The sequence below is a fragment of the Helianthus annuus genome, chromosome 4 (genome assembly GCF_002127325.2).
Source record: "Helianthus annuus cultivar XRQ/B chromosome 4, HanXRQr2.0-SUNRISE, whole genome shotgun sequence".
Taxonomy (NCBI): domain Eukaryota; kingdom Viridiplantae; phylum Streptophyta; class Magnoliopsida; order Asterales; family Asteraceae; genus Helianthus; species Helianthus annuus.
The window spans coordinates 3,511,256-3,525,605 of record NC_035436.2 but is presented as its reverse complement, the minus strand read 5'-3'; the positions used below and the strand labels follow the sequence as shown (position 1 = coordinate 3,525,605).

General features: G+C 36.5%; 1 protein-coding gene and 1 long non-coding RNA gene across 5 annotated transcripts; one reads left to right on the top strand and one right to left on the bottom strand.

Moving 5' to 3' along the window:
• Positions 1-6,730: 6,730 nt before the first annotated feature.
• LOC110935552 lies at positions 6,731-11,901 on the bottom strand. Of its 4 annotated transcripts, none has more exons than XR_002589193.2 (4): positions 11,503-11,901; positions 8,635-8,694; positions 7,579-7,742; positions 6,731-7,482 (listed from the first exon to the last, which is right to left on the bottom strand). It is a non-coding gene; the product is annotated as an uncharacterized LOC110935552 (long non-coding RNA). The 4 variants fall into 4 exon arrangements; XR_002589194.2 differs by having other exon boundaries at positions 7,579-7,736; XR_002589192.2 differs by lacking the exon at positions 8,635-8,694.
• A 673-nt stretch (positions 11,902-12,574) lies between these two features.
• Positions 12,575-13,524, top strand: LOC110932749. The gene is made up of 2 exons (XM_022176006.1): positions 12,575-12,848; positions 13,103-13,524. Exons 1-2 carry the CDS (start codon positions 12,575-12,577, stop codon positions 13,522-13,524), a joined length of 696 nt encoding a protein of 231 aa, XP_022031698.1.
• The last annotated feature ends 826 nt before the right edge of the window (positions 13,525-14,350 follow it).

Below are 14,350 nucleotides of genomic sequence, written 5' to 3'. Positions count from 1 at the left end.
TCAGGTATTCCTCACACAACCCAAAGTCATTTATTTATATTCTGCATATGAGGGGGATATAGAGATGTTAGAAGAACTGGGTTTAGATGATGAAAATCTTAAGTTTGATATAGAAGATGAAATTCCTTCATCACCAGAGAAAGAGTATGAGTTTAAGCTTGCAAATGAAGCTGATAACTTTGATCATGTTGAGATTGAAGAGGGCTCAGATACATCGGAAGAAGATATGCCCTATCACTACTCTGGTGTTGACGACACTTTTCCTACTTTTGCCGAGATTTTTAAAGAACAGAATGAAGATAAATTATGAAGGAAAGTGGTCGAAAAGATAACAAAAGAAGGTATTCCTAAAACAGTTCCTCAACATTGTTAGAAGGCAGGAAGAACTGGTTTAAGGTGATTCCAAAAGAAAGGAAGTTCAAGAGTCCTCTGCAGTTCTTCATAGATCATCCAGATAAGTCTTTGGGTGATATACTTTCATGGGGATATCTTGAAGACTTGCAGGTGTATGTTATTCGAAGAGAACACGGGTGTCAGTACTTTGAGTTCTTGTTAGACATCAAGACACTTCCGTGGTGGGATGTTGAGGAGTTAGTGCAGACCAAGAACATAAAGCAATTCTATTATGGTCTTGAAGTGAAAGTTCATGATCAGAAGTTGTGGAAATACATCAAGCATCAAGCAAAGCATAGATTCCCAGATTGGAAGCCTCAATATCCGAATCAAGATATAAAGATTGATCCAGTGACAGGAGAGAAAGACATTACTCTGATTATAAAGTCGTTGAAATGTCTGAAGAACATGCCACTACGTGCGATGGAACAAGATTTCTTTGAAGACTTTGAAGGTTGGATGTACAACCAGAGCATAGCAGAAGCGCCGATTTCATTATTTGATAAGAAGACAGGAGAATCAAGGAGGATCTGTGTATTGGATCCTATGTGGTTGGTAAACTGTTCGAAGAAGGATGTTGAGTGCTTGTGCTTCAACAAGATTGTTTATGATGCTCCTGATAAAGCACATGCTTAACAATATCAGAAAATGGCCAACTTATGCTTTGAGAAAGCTATCAACTCTGGTAGGTATTGGCAAACAAAGTTCAGAGACCTGGAGCTGGAAGAATTTCTGAAGAAAGAGAAGCGAGCTGAAAGATTTAAGAAGATAGCTAAAAGAGCGGCCGTTGTTGGTAGACGAAAGCAGATGAGATCTCCACCAACTGACCAGACATCAATCGAAAAAGAGGAGAACAAGATCCCAAGATGGGATAGGAAGCGTGATGATGATCTTGAATACAGAAAATACTGGAATGATGTTGGTAGGCCTCTGAGGAGGAAAATTATTGCTGAACGTGATGAACAAAGAAGGCAGAAAGCTAAAGCTAGAAGACGTAACAGGAAGCTGACTTAAAGACTATGCAAGAAGGAAGACTCCAGCTACATCCAAGGGGGAGTCTGTTAGTGCATTATGTTTGTAGCTTCCATCTGTATTGAGTCTTATGTATTTTGGTCCTGTATGTGTCGTTGTATATTTGTATATGTATGTATTTTATATCTAGACAAAACAGGGAATGGTACGTTATCTGTTAAGTGTGGTATAAACATATGTCATCCGTACGAATGGACATCCGATCGGATGGCAATCCGATCGGATGACCGGGTGACACCCACACCTCACTTCCCTGAGTTGCCTATAAATAGTGGTCTAGGCTCATTTTGTGAGAACTTTTTTGCCAGATTGCTGAAGCGAAGCTCTGTCTGATTTTCATCCGGATCCTTTGTATTTTCATAGTTTATCAATGAAATCAGACATGTTAAGCGTTGAGATTGTTGTATGTGATTCTCAGACGGTGTCGAGGGATTCCACACCTCGCCACTGATCGATTCCGCCACGTTCTTCTACTAGAACCGTTCCTGCGTTGCACTCACACTTTTCATGAGGAGGACAGAATTTCCTTTCAACTATTTCCTTAAAGTTGGTCCATTCCATGTTATAAACACTGTCACTTCCTCTAGACTGGAAAATGGTATTCCTCCACTCTAAGGCCGCGTTCTTACTAAGATTAGAAGGAAACATGATCTTTTCTTCATCTGCACATTTAATTATTTTAAGACTGCTTCTGTCTTTTCTATCCAACGCAAGTTTGAAATGGCTCCTTCATTGTCTGAGAATTCTATTGGTTTGCAGACCCAAAATTCTTTATAAGAACAACCATATGAGATGACCCTTCTTCTTTTTGGAATTGGTACTTGGATAAGTGGTCCGTGATCTCCATTCACGCTGTGACTTGGTTCAATAGTTGCACGTTTACTTCCAGTTACAGATTTATTATTTTCTGCTTCTTTAATAGTCTTGATAATATATGGCATAGCATCTATAATTCCTTGTGCTACTATGTGTTTAATGGCACTATGATTCAATTGGTTTCTGTTGTTATCATTATTCTAGTTTTCCTGATTTTGATTTACTTTGTTTTGCATCTGAATTGTAAACATTTATCAGGTATTAATATCACAGAATAAGATTTAATTTAAACAAACATTCAAATAGACTAAACCAAAAACGTCGAGCATTGCGACTTACTCTTTTTCGTAATTATACATGCATCTATAACAATTTATAACTGGAAAATTAAACACTAGTACTTATGCATCGATAGGCATTTTAGTTTATCTAATTTAGTTGATTTGTTTTTTTATCAAGGCAACTAAAATACACACACACACACAGATATATATATATATATATATATAGGGTAAGGATAGTGTAAAAAGGGCCTAAAGTGTGAGAAGTGTAAGAAGTGTATTATAACACTATATATAATACTATATAACACCATATAAACACCGTATAACAATATGTAACACCATATAATACCATATAACACTATGTAACACTATATAACATTATATAACAAATATAACACTATACATCTATCATAGATATGCTATCAGACAACCTATAGTGTTATATTTGTTATATAATGTTATATAGTGTTACATAGTGTTATATGGTATTATATGGTGTTACATATTGTTATACGGTGTTTATATGGTGTTATATAGTATTATATATAGTGTTATAATACACTTCTTACACTTCTCACACTTTGAGCACTTTTTACAGGATCCTCTACCTATATATATATATATATATATATATATATATTAGGTGTTGGCTTGTCTAGAACTGCATATCACGCTCGTCATATTTCCAGACTAGTTTTTCTCCTATCTGACGGATTCGATTTCCCTCTTCCACCAACTCTTCACCATATTGGCGAATTTCTTCCGGATTCTCTTGATTCATTGGTGGAAGTGGGGCTGGTACTGGTTCGGGGTAACGTGGTATGGGTTCTCCGTAAGGGTATGGGGTATTTAATATTTTTTGAAATGAACGGTGGTCATCCCACCACGGATCATAATCTAAAGGGTTCAGTGTTGTATATTGCTCTATTGGTGTGCGAATTCTAGGGATCTCATTGGGGTCAAATGCTGGGATTGGGAATTGGTCCTCCTAGTTTGGTTCTAGCTCCATGGGTTGATTGGGGAATAAGGGTGAAGGATGTGGTTCAGCTACTTGATTAAGATTAGGGTCTGCTGCTGTATTTGCTAATATGTGGAAGTCAGCTAATTGCCTATCAAGCTCCTCCTCCCATAATGGTCTAGCTTCCTGGTTCTGGGTACTATACTCTCTATTTGCTATGGCTCACGGTTGTTGGAGTTTTTTCATTCTTTTCCTCCTTTCATGAGCTCCTTTACTAAACCAGCCTCTCTTTTTAGCGGGAAATGGTTCCTCGGATTGGGCTTTAAATATAAAGATTCCTTTCTCAGAATCAGCGATGTATCTTGAGGTTGGCTGTGATGATGTTCTTTCATTCTTTGGGAATGAGGTAATTGACGGTAGGCATCAGAGGTACCTTGCTCACTCATACTGTAAACTAGAAAATTGTCAAATAACACAATAATAATATACATATTTACACAAAATAACACATAAGTTATTTCCTAACACAATTGGTTAAAAATTTAGGTATTAGGAGAACACCTAAATGGCTTAAACCAGTGGCATGGCTCTGATACCACATTCTGTCGCAGCCCCCGACCCCTACCCCGGGAGCGGGAGCCGCGGGCCAGTCAAGTGGTATCGAGGTTTATTAATTTGGCAGCGGAAATGAGACATCAGGATCGTGGTTTGGAAATAATTTCAGAGTTTCAAAAACACCAACTTTTATAATAAACAAATGGGATAAAACCCATGTTTCATTCATAATACATTTATAGGGATAAATCCTAGTTGCTGAAAATATAAACTTCTTTTATTTAGGTAACTTTTATAGCCACTTCTTTAAGACTTCAGTGCTCCATAGCTGGCTTCTTATAGCTTCACATTAAGTTACCTGAAACGCATTTTAAAAAGTTTAACAGCAAGAAATACTGGCGAGTGCATCCCAGTTTAATCAAAACAAGGTTTTATAACTTTACAGTATTGAGAGCGATTACAACGTTTATATTTACCAATATACTCATTCAGTAGTAATGTATACAAAACCCTACATACCAGCAGCAATTATAGAATATATAGACTCAATTACTGTAACTATAAGTGAAAATATTTGAGGTTTTAGTAAAACATTTTGGTAGAAAAAGAGAATGACTCACATTGTAGACATAGGTGTTTTTATAGCTTCCTGTTGCTTTTCGTGATTATTTTCTATTAAAAATAAACAATGAACAAGTGTTAGTAAGATAACCCAAATCACATTAATCATATAACACGAGACAGAACTCCAACGAACTTAGTCAGGCAGAGCCTCGACATGCGTTACAGAGCCCTATATCAATCGGGTAGGGTAACGAATTAGTGATCGGGGGTTAAAATACTTACAACGAGGCAGAGCTTCATGTTTTAGGGGTATAATACCGAGCAACTTTTAGCTATAATAAGGGCTTTAGAGAGAAAAGAATTGAACGACTGATACTGAAGCTGGTGGCCTCCATTTATAGGCTGGAAACGGGCTGGCTCGTGCCCCGCGACCCATCTCTCTCTCTTTCTCGCGGCCCGCGAGAGACCCTAGCTAGGGTATAGCTTTGGTAGCTCACAATGTAGGTTCGACACGAAGTGGGGACACGTGGCTCAAGGGGGTTTCGATAGACAAAGGGTCCTTGCCCCCCGCGAAGCACACGGCCAAACTGGTCGCGGCCCGCGAGCGAGGTAAAATCTGGTTTTTATTTGTTTTATTTGATTTTTGTTTAAATTAAGGTTATACGAGTGTAAATTAGCATATACGGGGTATAATTAAAGCGTTTTAGGAGGGTTGTGATAGATTGAAGCATCCATTGATTATCCAATGTGTGAATTTGGTAAATTAAACAATGTCTATGTAGTGATGAGTGTATGATTATTTAGATTAGTTATTGAATGTCCAAACCTAAGTCTTGTTGTGGCCATATTTTAAGTATTTGAAATTTAATTCTTTAACTTGTCTTTTATAATTATGCATTTCACTTTGTTTGACTACCACATCTTCGTGTTTTACTTGTACCAATTAAACTTACATGAAATACTAACTACATGCTGCTTGTGGATACGATACAACATACTTATAGCTATCTAGGTTAATTTGATTTTTGAATGACTTGACGAGGGTCATCAAAGAGAAGTGATACCCCGGGAATTTAAATTTAAAGGCTTTGCTCGCCGCGGGTGATTCCTCGGGTTAAATATTTTGGGTTAAATATGTAGGCCGTGGTTTACATTCATTTAGAAACAAGTTTGAAGTAAAATGGATGAGAATTGGGGAAGTTATGAGGTCTTTTATTTTTTATTTTTTTGTAAAAATGGTAGTGCTGGGAGTTTGCGCCACATAACTTTATGTGAAAAATAGGTTTTCGCCACCCGCGAAACCCTAGACCAAGTCTGTCGCGGCCCGCGACAGACTACAAAATTGGCAAAAATAGTTTATTTTAATTGTTTTGTCTTACGAACTTGTTTAGACGTATTATAAATCTCTCATAACTAACGTTTTTGAAGGTTTTTGATTATAGGTGGTCATTATAAACTTTTGGATGACGATCATGCTTGTACAAGAACCGAACACACATAGAGTTGAAGCTTCCGCGATTGTCGTAGTTCTTTTGCTACTGATGTAAACGTTTTAAAAGCGTATTTTGAATGTTTTGAATCCTATATGAACATCGTCGGTTATGTTGATGTCTAACAATGACATCTTTAGATGAAAAATGTAGGCTTTCATATACGAAATATTCAATATTTTAGTAGGGGACTTACAGTACAAAGAGACCGACGCGTCATATAATCAAAACGACACACACATACACATTTTGGTATCGACACTTGTGACACTTGTACTTATTTACTTAGACGCTTTAAACATGAAACATATTGATACATATTTATGTAATTGACCCATAAGTTTATTTAAGCGCTTATATGTTAAAATGACTTGGTGTCCCCTGAATGACGGTGGTAATTCATGATGAGGAATTAGCTATAATATTCAAATAAATGGACAACAATTCTAGAACACATGCATGCCATGCATGCTTATTTCAAATTCATATATTTTTGGGTTTTTTTTTTTTCTTACGCTTTCAGTTCTGTTTCACAATTTTTGTTGCAAAACATTCAACAATTCCCATTTTGGGTTGTCCCAAAAAAATTAATGTTTGCATATTTGATAGATATCTAAACCAAATTTACATTTTATGCCTTAGTAATCATCACTTGAAATTAAAAATTTAGATTGCAATAAACATGTTTATTAATACATGCCAATTGAAACATCACTTGAACAAGCTTTAATACTCTCCACTATTCTTACTTCCTACATTCGATCATCGAATTAAACATACCTATTAGATACCATACTCTCCAACGTTGTACTCAAGTTTACTTCCATTTCTATTCATACAGGCGCACTATGTGGAGTTACGGATACCTTAAGTTGAGATGCCGAGTCTTGGAGAATTTTGAAGTTAGGGATATGATAAGAAGAATTTGTTGATGTTTCCGTTAGACCACTTATACATTTCTTGTCCATGAGTCTAACTCCAAAACCACGTTGCAACTCGAGATTACTATACGTCAAAGTACTTGCAATGTTAAAAGAAATCGCATTGTATGTTTGGTTCCACCAAGAAGTGCGTCTCAATGAATCAAATGAAACATAACACACAAATGTATGCATTTTACTATCACCATCACTCTCCTCCCAAACCACATCATTTCCAGAATCCATACCACTCGCCTGCTTCATACTTATCCATATCTCATTTTGATGTATGTAGAAGATATCTGAAATAACAAGGCACATTAAGAAACCGGAGAAGTCATTGCTCCAGTTTTCTGGAAGTTCCAGCCTACAACTATGTCCTCTGAGCAAAGGAGGTGTAAACCAAACCCCTTTGGAATCTCAAGGCCTTCAACTTGGAGATTCATAGAGCCGTTTTCAATAGCATTTCCCTTATTGATTAACACAGATTCGTTATATTCTAATTACCATTCATATGGAGCTAAATAATTGTAATTGATTTAAAAAAAAAAAAAAAATAGAGATACCTTAAGCATGGATTGTAGTAATACGTCACAACTGTGTTCAGTTTTTGCTGACATCTTCAACGATTGTAAGTGACTTGCAGTGGTGTGCTCTTGTAATGGAAACACTTCAGGTTCTTGTATTTATACTACTGAACTTTATCATTTGCACAGCTTCAGTCCTGGAACTTTATCATAAAACATAACTAGCCTCTCAACTCTATTTTATTAATTAACTAGGTTAGAACCCCGTGTATTACACGGGTTGAATAAATGTAATTTTATATATTAAATAATAAAAACTTATATCTTTATGAACCTTGTATATTGTACAGGTTAAATAAATGTAATTTTATATATCAAATAATAAAAAAATTATATCTTTAAAAACCATGTGTATTACACAGATTAAATAAATGTAATTTTGTATACTAAATACTAAAAACGTCGTATCTTTAAAAAAACCCGTGTATAATCGGGTTGAATAAATCTACCTAATAATAAAAAATTACATCCTTAAAAACCCCGTATATTACACGTGTTGAATAGATATAAAAAAGAGTTATATCTTTAAAACTATGTGTATTACACAGATTAAATAAATGTATTTTTGTATATTAATACTAAAAACGTCGTATCTTTAAAAAACCCATGTATAGTCGGGTTGAAAAATCTACCAAATAATAAAAAAATTATATCCTAAAGAAATGTAATTTTGTATATTAAATATTAAAAACGTCGTATCTTTAAAAAAACCCGTGTATAGTCGGGTTGAAAAATCTACCAAATAATATAAAAAATTATATTCTTAAAAACCTCGTGTTTTACTCGAGTTGAATAAACATAATTTTGTATACCAAATAATAAAAAAAAGTTATGTTTTTAAATAATTAGGATAACATTTAATATTAATTTATTATTTATATATTTAATATAAGATAAGTAGATAAAAGATGTATTTGTTTTAAAAATATATTAAATTAACAATTTAGATTTGAGGATAATATTTTATTAAACTATGATAGGATTTAATATTAATTTATTATTTATTTATTTAGATAAATATAAATTTAAGGATACCTTCAATGAATGACATGTGTCCAAAAGTTGGTTTCTTTTATTATAGTAGTTAGATTTAACCTGCACTTTAAACGGGGCAAATCATTTATTAAGAAAAAAACTTATAAACTCTTAAGTCTTAACTGCTTTTATATTGATTTGAACATATATATTTGTCACAAAGTTGGATAACCCACTAATTGTTGGAAGCTTTTTAAGCATATACTTTTAAGGACAATGATCAGTGTTGGAAGACTTGCATTTCTTTTGGAAGATGCAAGTTCAACTTTCACTTTGTGTAGAGTGAGGCATCGGTGGGCAATGATAGGGACCCAGGGAAACCTAGGTTCAATCCTTGAGCTAAACGGGTTTTACCGGTAAATTCACCGTCGTGCTTACGGGCGGGTGGGTTACCGGTTTTCCCCGTAATTGGTGGTAGACTCGGGTTACTCTCGAAGTAGAAGGTTTGGTCTAGTGGGTGCCTTGAAAATGTTCAGGATTGATTTTGTTGGCCGTTAAAAAAAACTTCTAAGCATTTATGATTTCCAAAAGTGATGGGTGAATCTCTTTCAACTCCACACAATGATCCAAGATTAACACGTCAACTTTTTTATCTTTAAAAAAGTATTTTACAGTCATAATTTAAATTGACTAGGTTTCCCACACCGCGCGTTGCGGCAGGAAATCCGCATACGAACCTAACAATAAAGACTAGTATGGAACTACAAAATATAGATGTGTACAACAACCAAACATGAAATAAAATGCAACAAATACACAAAAAAAGGTGACGTGGTGTTGCTATCCCACGTGCCAGATATTACCAACCCGTAACAGCCACCTGCGTCGCAACTCGCGGCTGTGGCCTGCAAAGTCGTTCGCTGAACTGGAAGTTATGTTTTAATTAACAATTATAGCGGCAGGGACTGGCTTGATTTTTTATAAATTCCAAATGGAAGCGTATTCAGTTTTTGTAAAATAAAAAATAAACAGAAATCGGTCGGTACCGGGTTGGTCCATTTTAAAAAAGAAATTATATCTCTCATTTAGTTTATGTAAACAAAAGACCATCAGACATTTTGGTCTTTGGAGAGGTCGGAGGAAAACATGCATTTGTGGATCTAACAGGGTTTCCTCGCTTGTGGGCTTAGGGGGTAGGACTTTCATGGTGGGTCAGACTGCTTTAAAGGCTGCTTCGGGTAAATTGACCAAACATGAGAAAGCGTGCCTTGATAACCAGCACAGTTTATCCCGTTTGCTTTTGATAATTTTGGCTTCCTAGCGCTAGAGGCTGTGGACCTACTTAGTCGAGTTCAAAGGGTTATGCATAGTAATGTTATGACACCGAGATCTATGGACATAGTTTTTAAATGACTTAGTTTTGATATTCAAAAAAGGGTAGCGGCGCAGCTTTTGCCCGTTTACCATCTATCTCGATTTAAATTCATAACAATTTGGGATTGAACATTTTGGGCCTGAAAAAAAAATTGTAGTTCATAACTTTGAAAAGGTTTTAAAACACTTGAAAAAACCTTTCGGTTTGCTTTCTTATGCTGTGGGCCTAAAAGGTTTTAAAACACTTAAAAAACCTTCGGGTTTGCTTTCTTGTGCACGTGGGCTTAAAAGGTTTTAAAAGCAATTTAAAAACGCTTTGGTTTGGTTTATTATGCAGGTGAGCTAAGAGGTATGCTGTGGGCCTAAAAGGTTTTAAAACACCTTAAAAACCTTCGGGATTGCTTTCATGTGCACGTAGGCCTAAAAGGTTTTAGAACAATTTAAAAACGTTTTGGTTATGTTTGTTGTGCAGGTGGGCTATGAGGGACAGGCCCGGTTGGGGATCCATAGAGCAGCAAAATTAATGAAACATAAAAGTTCAATTTGTAATAATTATAGCAAGTAGACGAGCAACAAACTACATAATGATAGCATGGCAAATTACATAATGACAGCAGGTAGACGACCAACAAACTGCGAACTAAATGAAACGGAAGCATAAAATTATTACAAACTGATACTGACAGGGTGACATTAAAGCAATACTAAAAAGATCATTCTCATTGTTGGTTCAGGCCCCAAATAAATTACTCAAACCTAAGGTGGTGTTTGTTTTTTCAGATGCAAACGGTCTGCCGTCTGCGGACCACATCAGCAAACGTCTGCACGAGAAGAGGTGGACCAAATGTCTGGGGAGTGTAATAAAAAGAGCGTTTGTTTTTTTCCCTTTCCCTTTCCCTTCTCCCAAACCCCTTTCTCTTGACAACAACATCATCATCATCATCATCATCATCATCATCAACAGCTAGAAAACCTAACTAAAACAATTTAAATTACTAATAAAAATATGAGTTAATTACTGTTTTCGTCCCTGTGGTTTGTCAAAAATCACTATTTCAGTCCATTAGTTTAAAAATTGTGATTTCAGTCCCTGTAGTTTCACTTTCGTAACCATTTCAGTCCACCTCGTAACCATTTCAGTCCCTGTACTTAACAGAATAATGGATTGAAATGGTTACGAAAGTGAAACCACAGGGACTGAAATGGTTACGAAAGTGAAACAGCAGGGACTGAAATCACAATTTTTAAACTAATGGACTGAAATGGTGATTTTTGACAAACCACAGGGACGAAAACAGTAATTAACTCTAAAAATATCATATAAATCTACTTTCAGTTTAGCAATTACAATTTACAAACTCCCTAACTTTAGTTGTAGTTTACAACAAATTCATAACAAAATAATGTTCTAACAATCAGAAACCAAAATTAATAACAAAAACAGCTACATTCACACAAAAACCTAACTTATCAAAACAAATTCCAAATCATATTTTATAACACAATTAGAACACACAGAAACCCTATTTTATCAAACAAAAACATAAATCGCACCTGTAGAAGACGAAGAAGCAGAATTGTTCTGAGAATTCTTCTTCCCCGTAGCTCGCACAACAAGCGATTGACGAGAAGAAACCGTTGATTTCGTCACACTGATGTCGAACACCTTCTTCGATCTCCACAGAGAATTAGGTTTATCGTAAACGTGAGTATTCTTCGATACGTAGGGGCATCGAGCTGCACCTTTGATCTATACAGCACACAGATCCATCGCGATTAACTTTCAATTGTTGTTGTAGATGAAATTACAGGTGAAATTGAAGTGTTTTGGGGGTTAATTGGAGGAAAGAAGAGGATTGTGAGAGTGACTGATCATTGTTTGGGATGATAATGGAGGAATTTAGGGCATGTTTGGCTAAGCTTTTTGAAACAATTAACTTATTGGTTTTTGAAAAGTCATAAGCTTCAAAATGATGTTTGGCAATGAGGGTGTATGTGAGAGGAAAAAATCAATAAGTCAATAAGTCACTTCATACTGACTTTTTCAAAAATACAATAAGTTAATAAGTTGTTTCAAAAAGCTTAGCCAAACACGCCCTTAGGCTACACGGTATGGCATAGTCCCCTCTCCCGTCCCCGGCTCCTGACGTCGTCAACACCATACCCCCCCCCCCCCCCCGTTCCTTTCGTCTGTATTCGGACGTTGGCGACGGCTAGAAATGTGGGCCCCATTTTGAAAAGTTACCGTTTAAGGAAAAAAAAATCCTTTTTTCAAAAAAAAAAAAAAAACAAACGGTCAAAATTTAAAATATATATATATCTTTCATTTCCTTTTTCACCTATATTCAAAAATCTAACCCAAAATTCATCTCTCTCAATTTTTTTTTATAAATCTTCTTCCCACTTTTATAAACATCATACTCTATAGAAAATGGAACCCTTCAACAACCCCAACAACCCGAACAATCCCAACAACCCGACCCAACCTAATATTTTCTCGGTTCCGGCATATTATCCGACGGTAGAACCGAACCAATTCTCGCAATATTCATCAAATGCGTTTGCATCATTCTAACACTCGCCAAACCAATTCGCTCAATTCTCTCAAAATCAAGCCATTCAACAAATGATGTTGCGGGGTGCTTATAATTTCCCACCGAACCCGACATCACCCGTTCAACCCCAACCGATCCCGATGCAACCCTTTCAACAACCCGAACCCGACGACGATGTGGAGGTTGTTCCCGAAACCCAACTGGCTAAAGGAAAAGGAAAACGAAACAAAGGCAAGCAAGTGGTTGGTGATCAATCGTCCAAACCGAAGTCGACTAAGTGGACGCCAATCGAAGAAGAAGCCTTAGCCAAGGCTTTCATAGCCACGTCTAACAACAAGACAAAAGGTTTGTATTTTTTTAAGCTTTATCTTTTTTTTAAGGTTTATACTTTTTTTTAAGTATATTTTTCTAAATTTTTTTTAACAGTTTATAAATTTTTAAATTTTTTTTAACAGTTTATAAATTTTTAAATTTTTTTAACAGTTTATTTAAATTTGATGGTCAACAGTTTGGTTATCTTTTATTTTTTTAACAGTTAGATATTTTAAATGTTTGTTTAATTTGTTTAAGTTTAATATATTTTGTTTGTTTTATTATAGGTAATAACCAAACAGGTGACGGGTTTTGGTCCAAGGTTTTGGCGAAGTTCCTCGAACTTATGGACCAAGGCCCGTATCGTGATATCGACTCGGTGTCGTCAAAGTGGCGGAAATTGAACTCGGCCGTCAATAGGTTTTGCGAGGAATATAATAAAATATATACAAGTGGGCGTCGTAGCGGCATGAGCGACGACGATGTTTTCAAACAAGCTTTGGACAAGTATAAGTCGAACAATGGTAATACCAACTTTGCTCACATTCGCGCGTGGGAAATTATGAAAAAGGAACCGAAATGGTCGCCGATTCCTAACGAGGTGGAGATGACGAAACGCCAAAAAACATCGGAAACGGGTAGTTTTAGCATCTGCCAGTCCAACTCCACAGTCCCCACAACCCACCTCCCTCGGCCCACTACCCACTGACCTCCCCTCTTCCCACGGCCCAACCACTCATTCTGCCAGCCCACTTCCACTCTCATCTACCAACCCAACTACTCAACCCGATAACCCACTCCCTACCGACCACACTTCTACCTCTCCCACCAATCCCTCACAACCCTCTCATCGACAATCAAAACCTAACCCAAAATACTACAACCCGAACTTCATTAACTCTACCGCTCTTCATCCTCTCCCAATTTCCCTTAACCCTTAACCCATACCCAAGCTATGAAAGATCCGGAGTGGCGTCATGCCATGGATCTTGAGTACAATGCTCTTATCCAAAACCACACATGGGAACTTGTTCCTCGCACCACCCAACACCCCATTGGTTACAAATGGGTGTTCCGAATTAAACGCAAACCCGATGGCACTATTGACAAATACAAAGCCCGTCTCGTTGCCAAAGGCTTTCACCAACAATATGGGAAAGACTACCATGACACTTTCAGCCCCATTACTAAACCTGTCACTATTCGCACCGTCCTCTCCATTGCTCTCTCAAAAGGATGGCCCTTACGTCAACTTGATGTTAACAACGTCTTTCTTCATGGGACCCTACATGAAGATGTTTTTATGATTCAACCTCCTGGTTTCACAAATTCCGAGTTCCCAAATCACATTTGCAAACTCAAAAGATCTCTCTATGGCCTTAAACAAGCACCGCGTGCTTGGTACATTGAGCTCACCACCTTTCTCATTGGTTTTGGCTTCAAAAAATGCCTATCTGATACCTCTCTTTGTATATAACTCCAATGGTATCATAACAATGGTATCACATGCTACCTACTCGTCTATGTTGATGACA

What these genes read in the sequence shown, in the direction of transcription:
- LOC110932749 (XM_022176006.1), top strand. Translation starts at nt 12,575, where the DNA reads ATGATGTTGCGGGGTGCTTATAATTTCCCACCGAACCCGACATCACCC. An exon ending in GTCTAACAACAAGACAAAAG is followed by an intron (nt 12,849 to 13,102) that starts GTTTGTATTTTT and finishes GTTTTATTATAG; the next exon opens with GTAATAACCAAACAGGTGAC.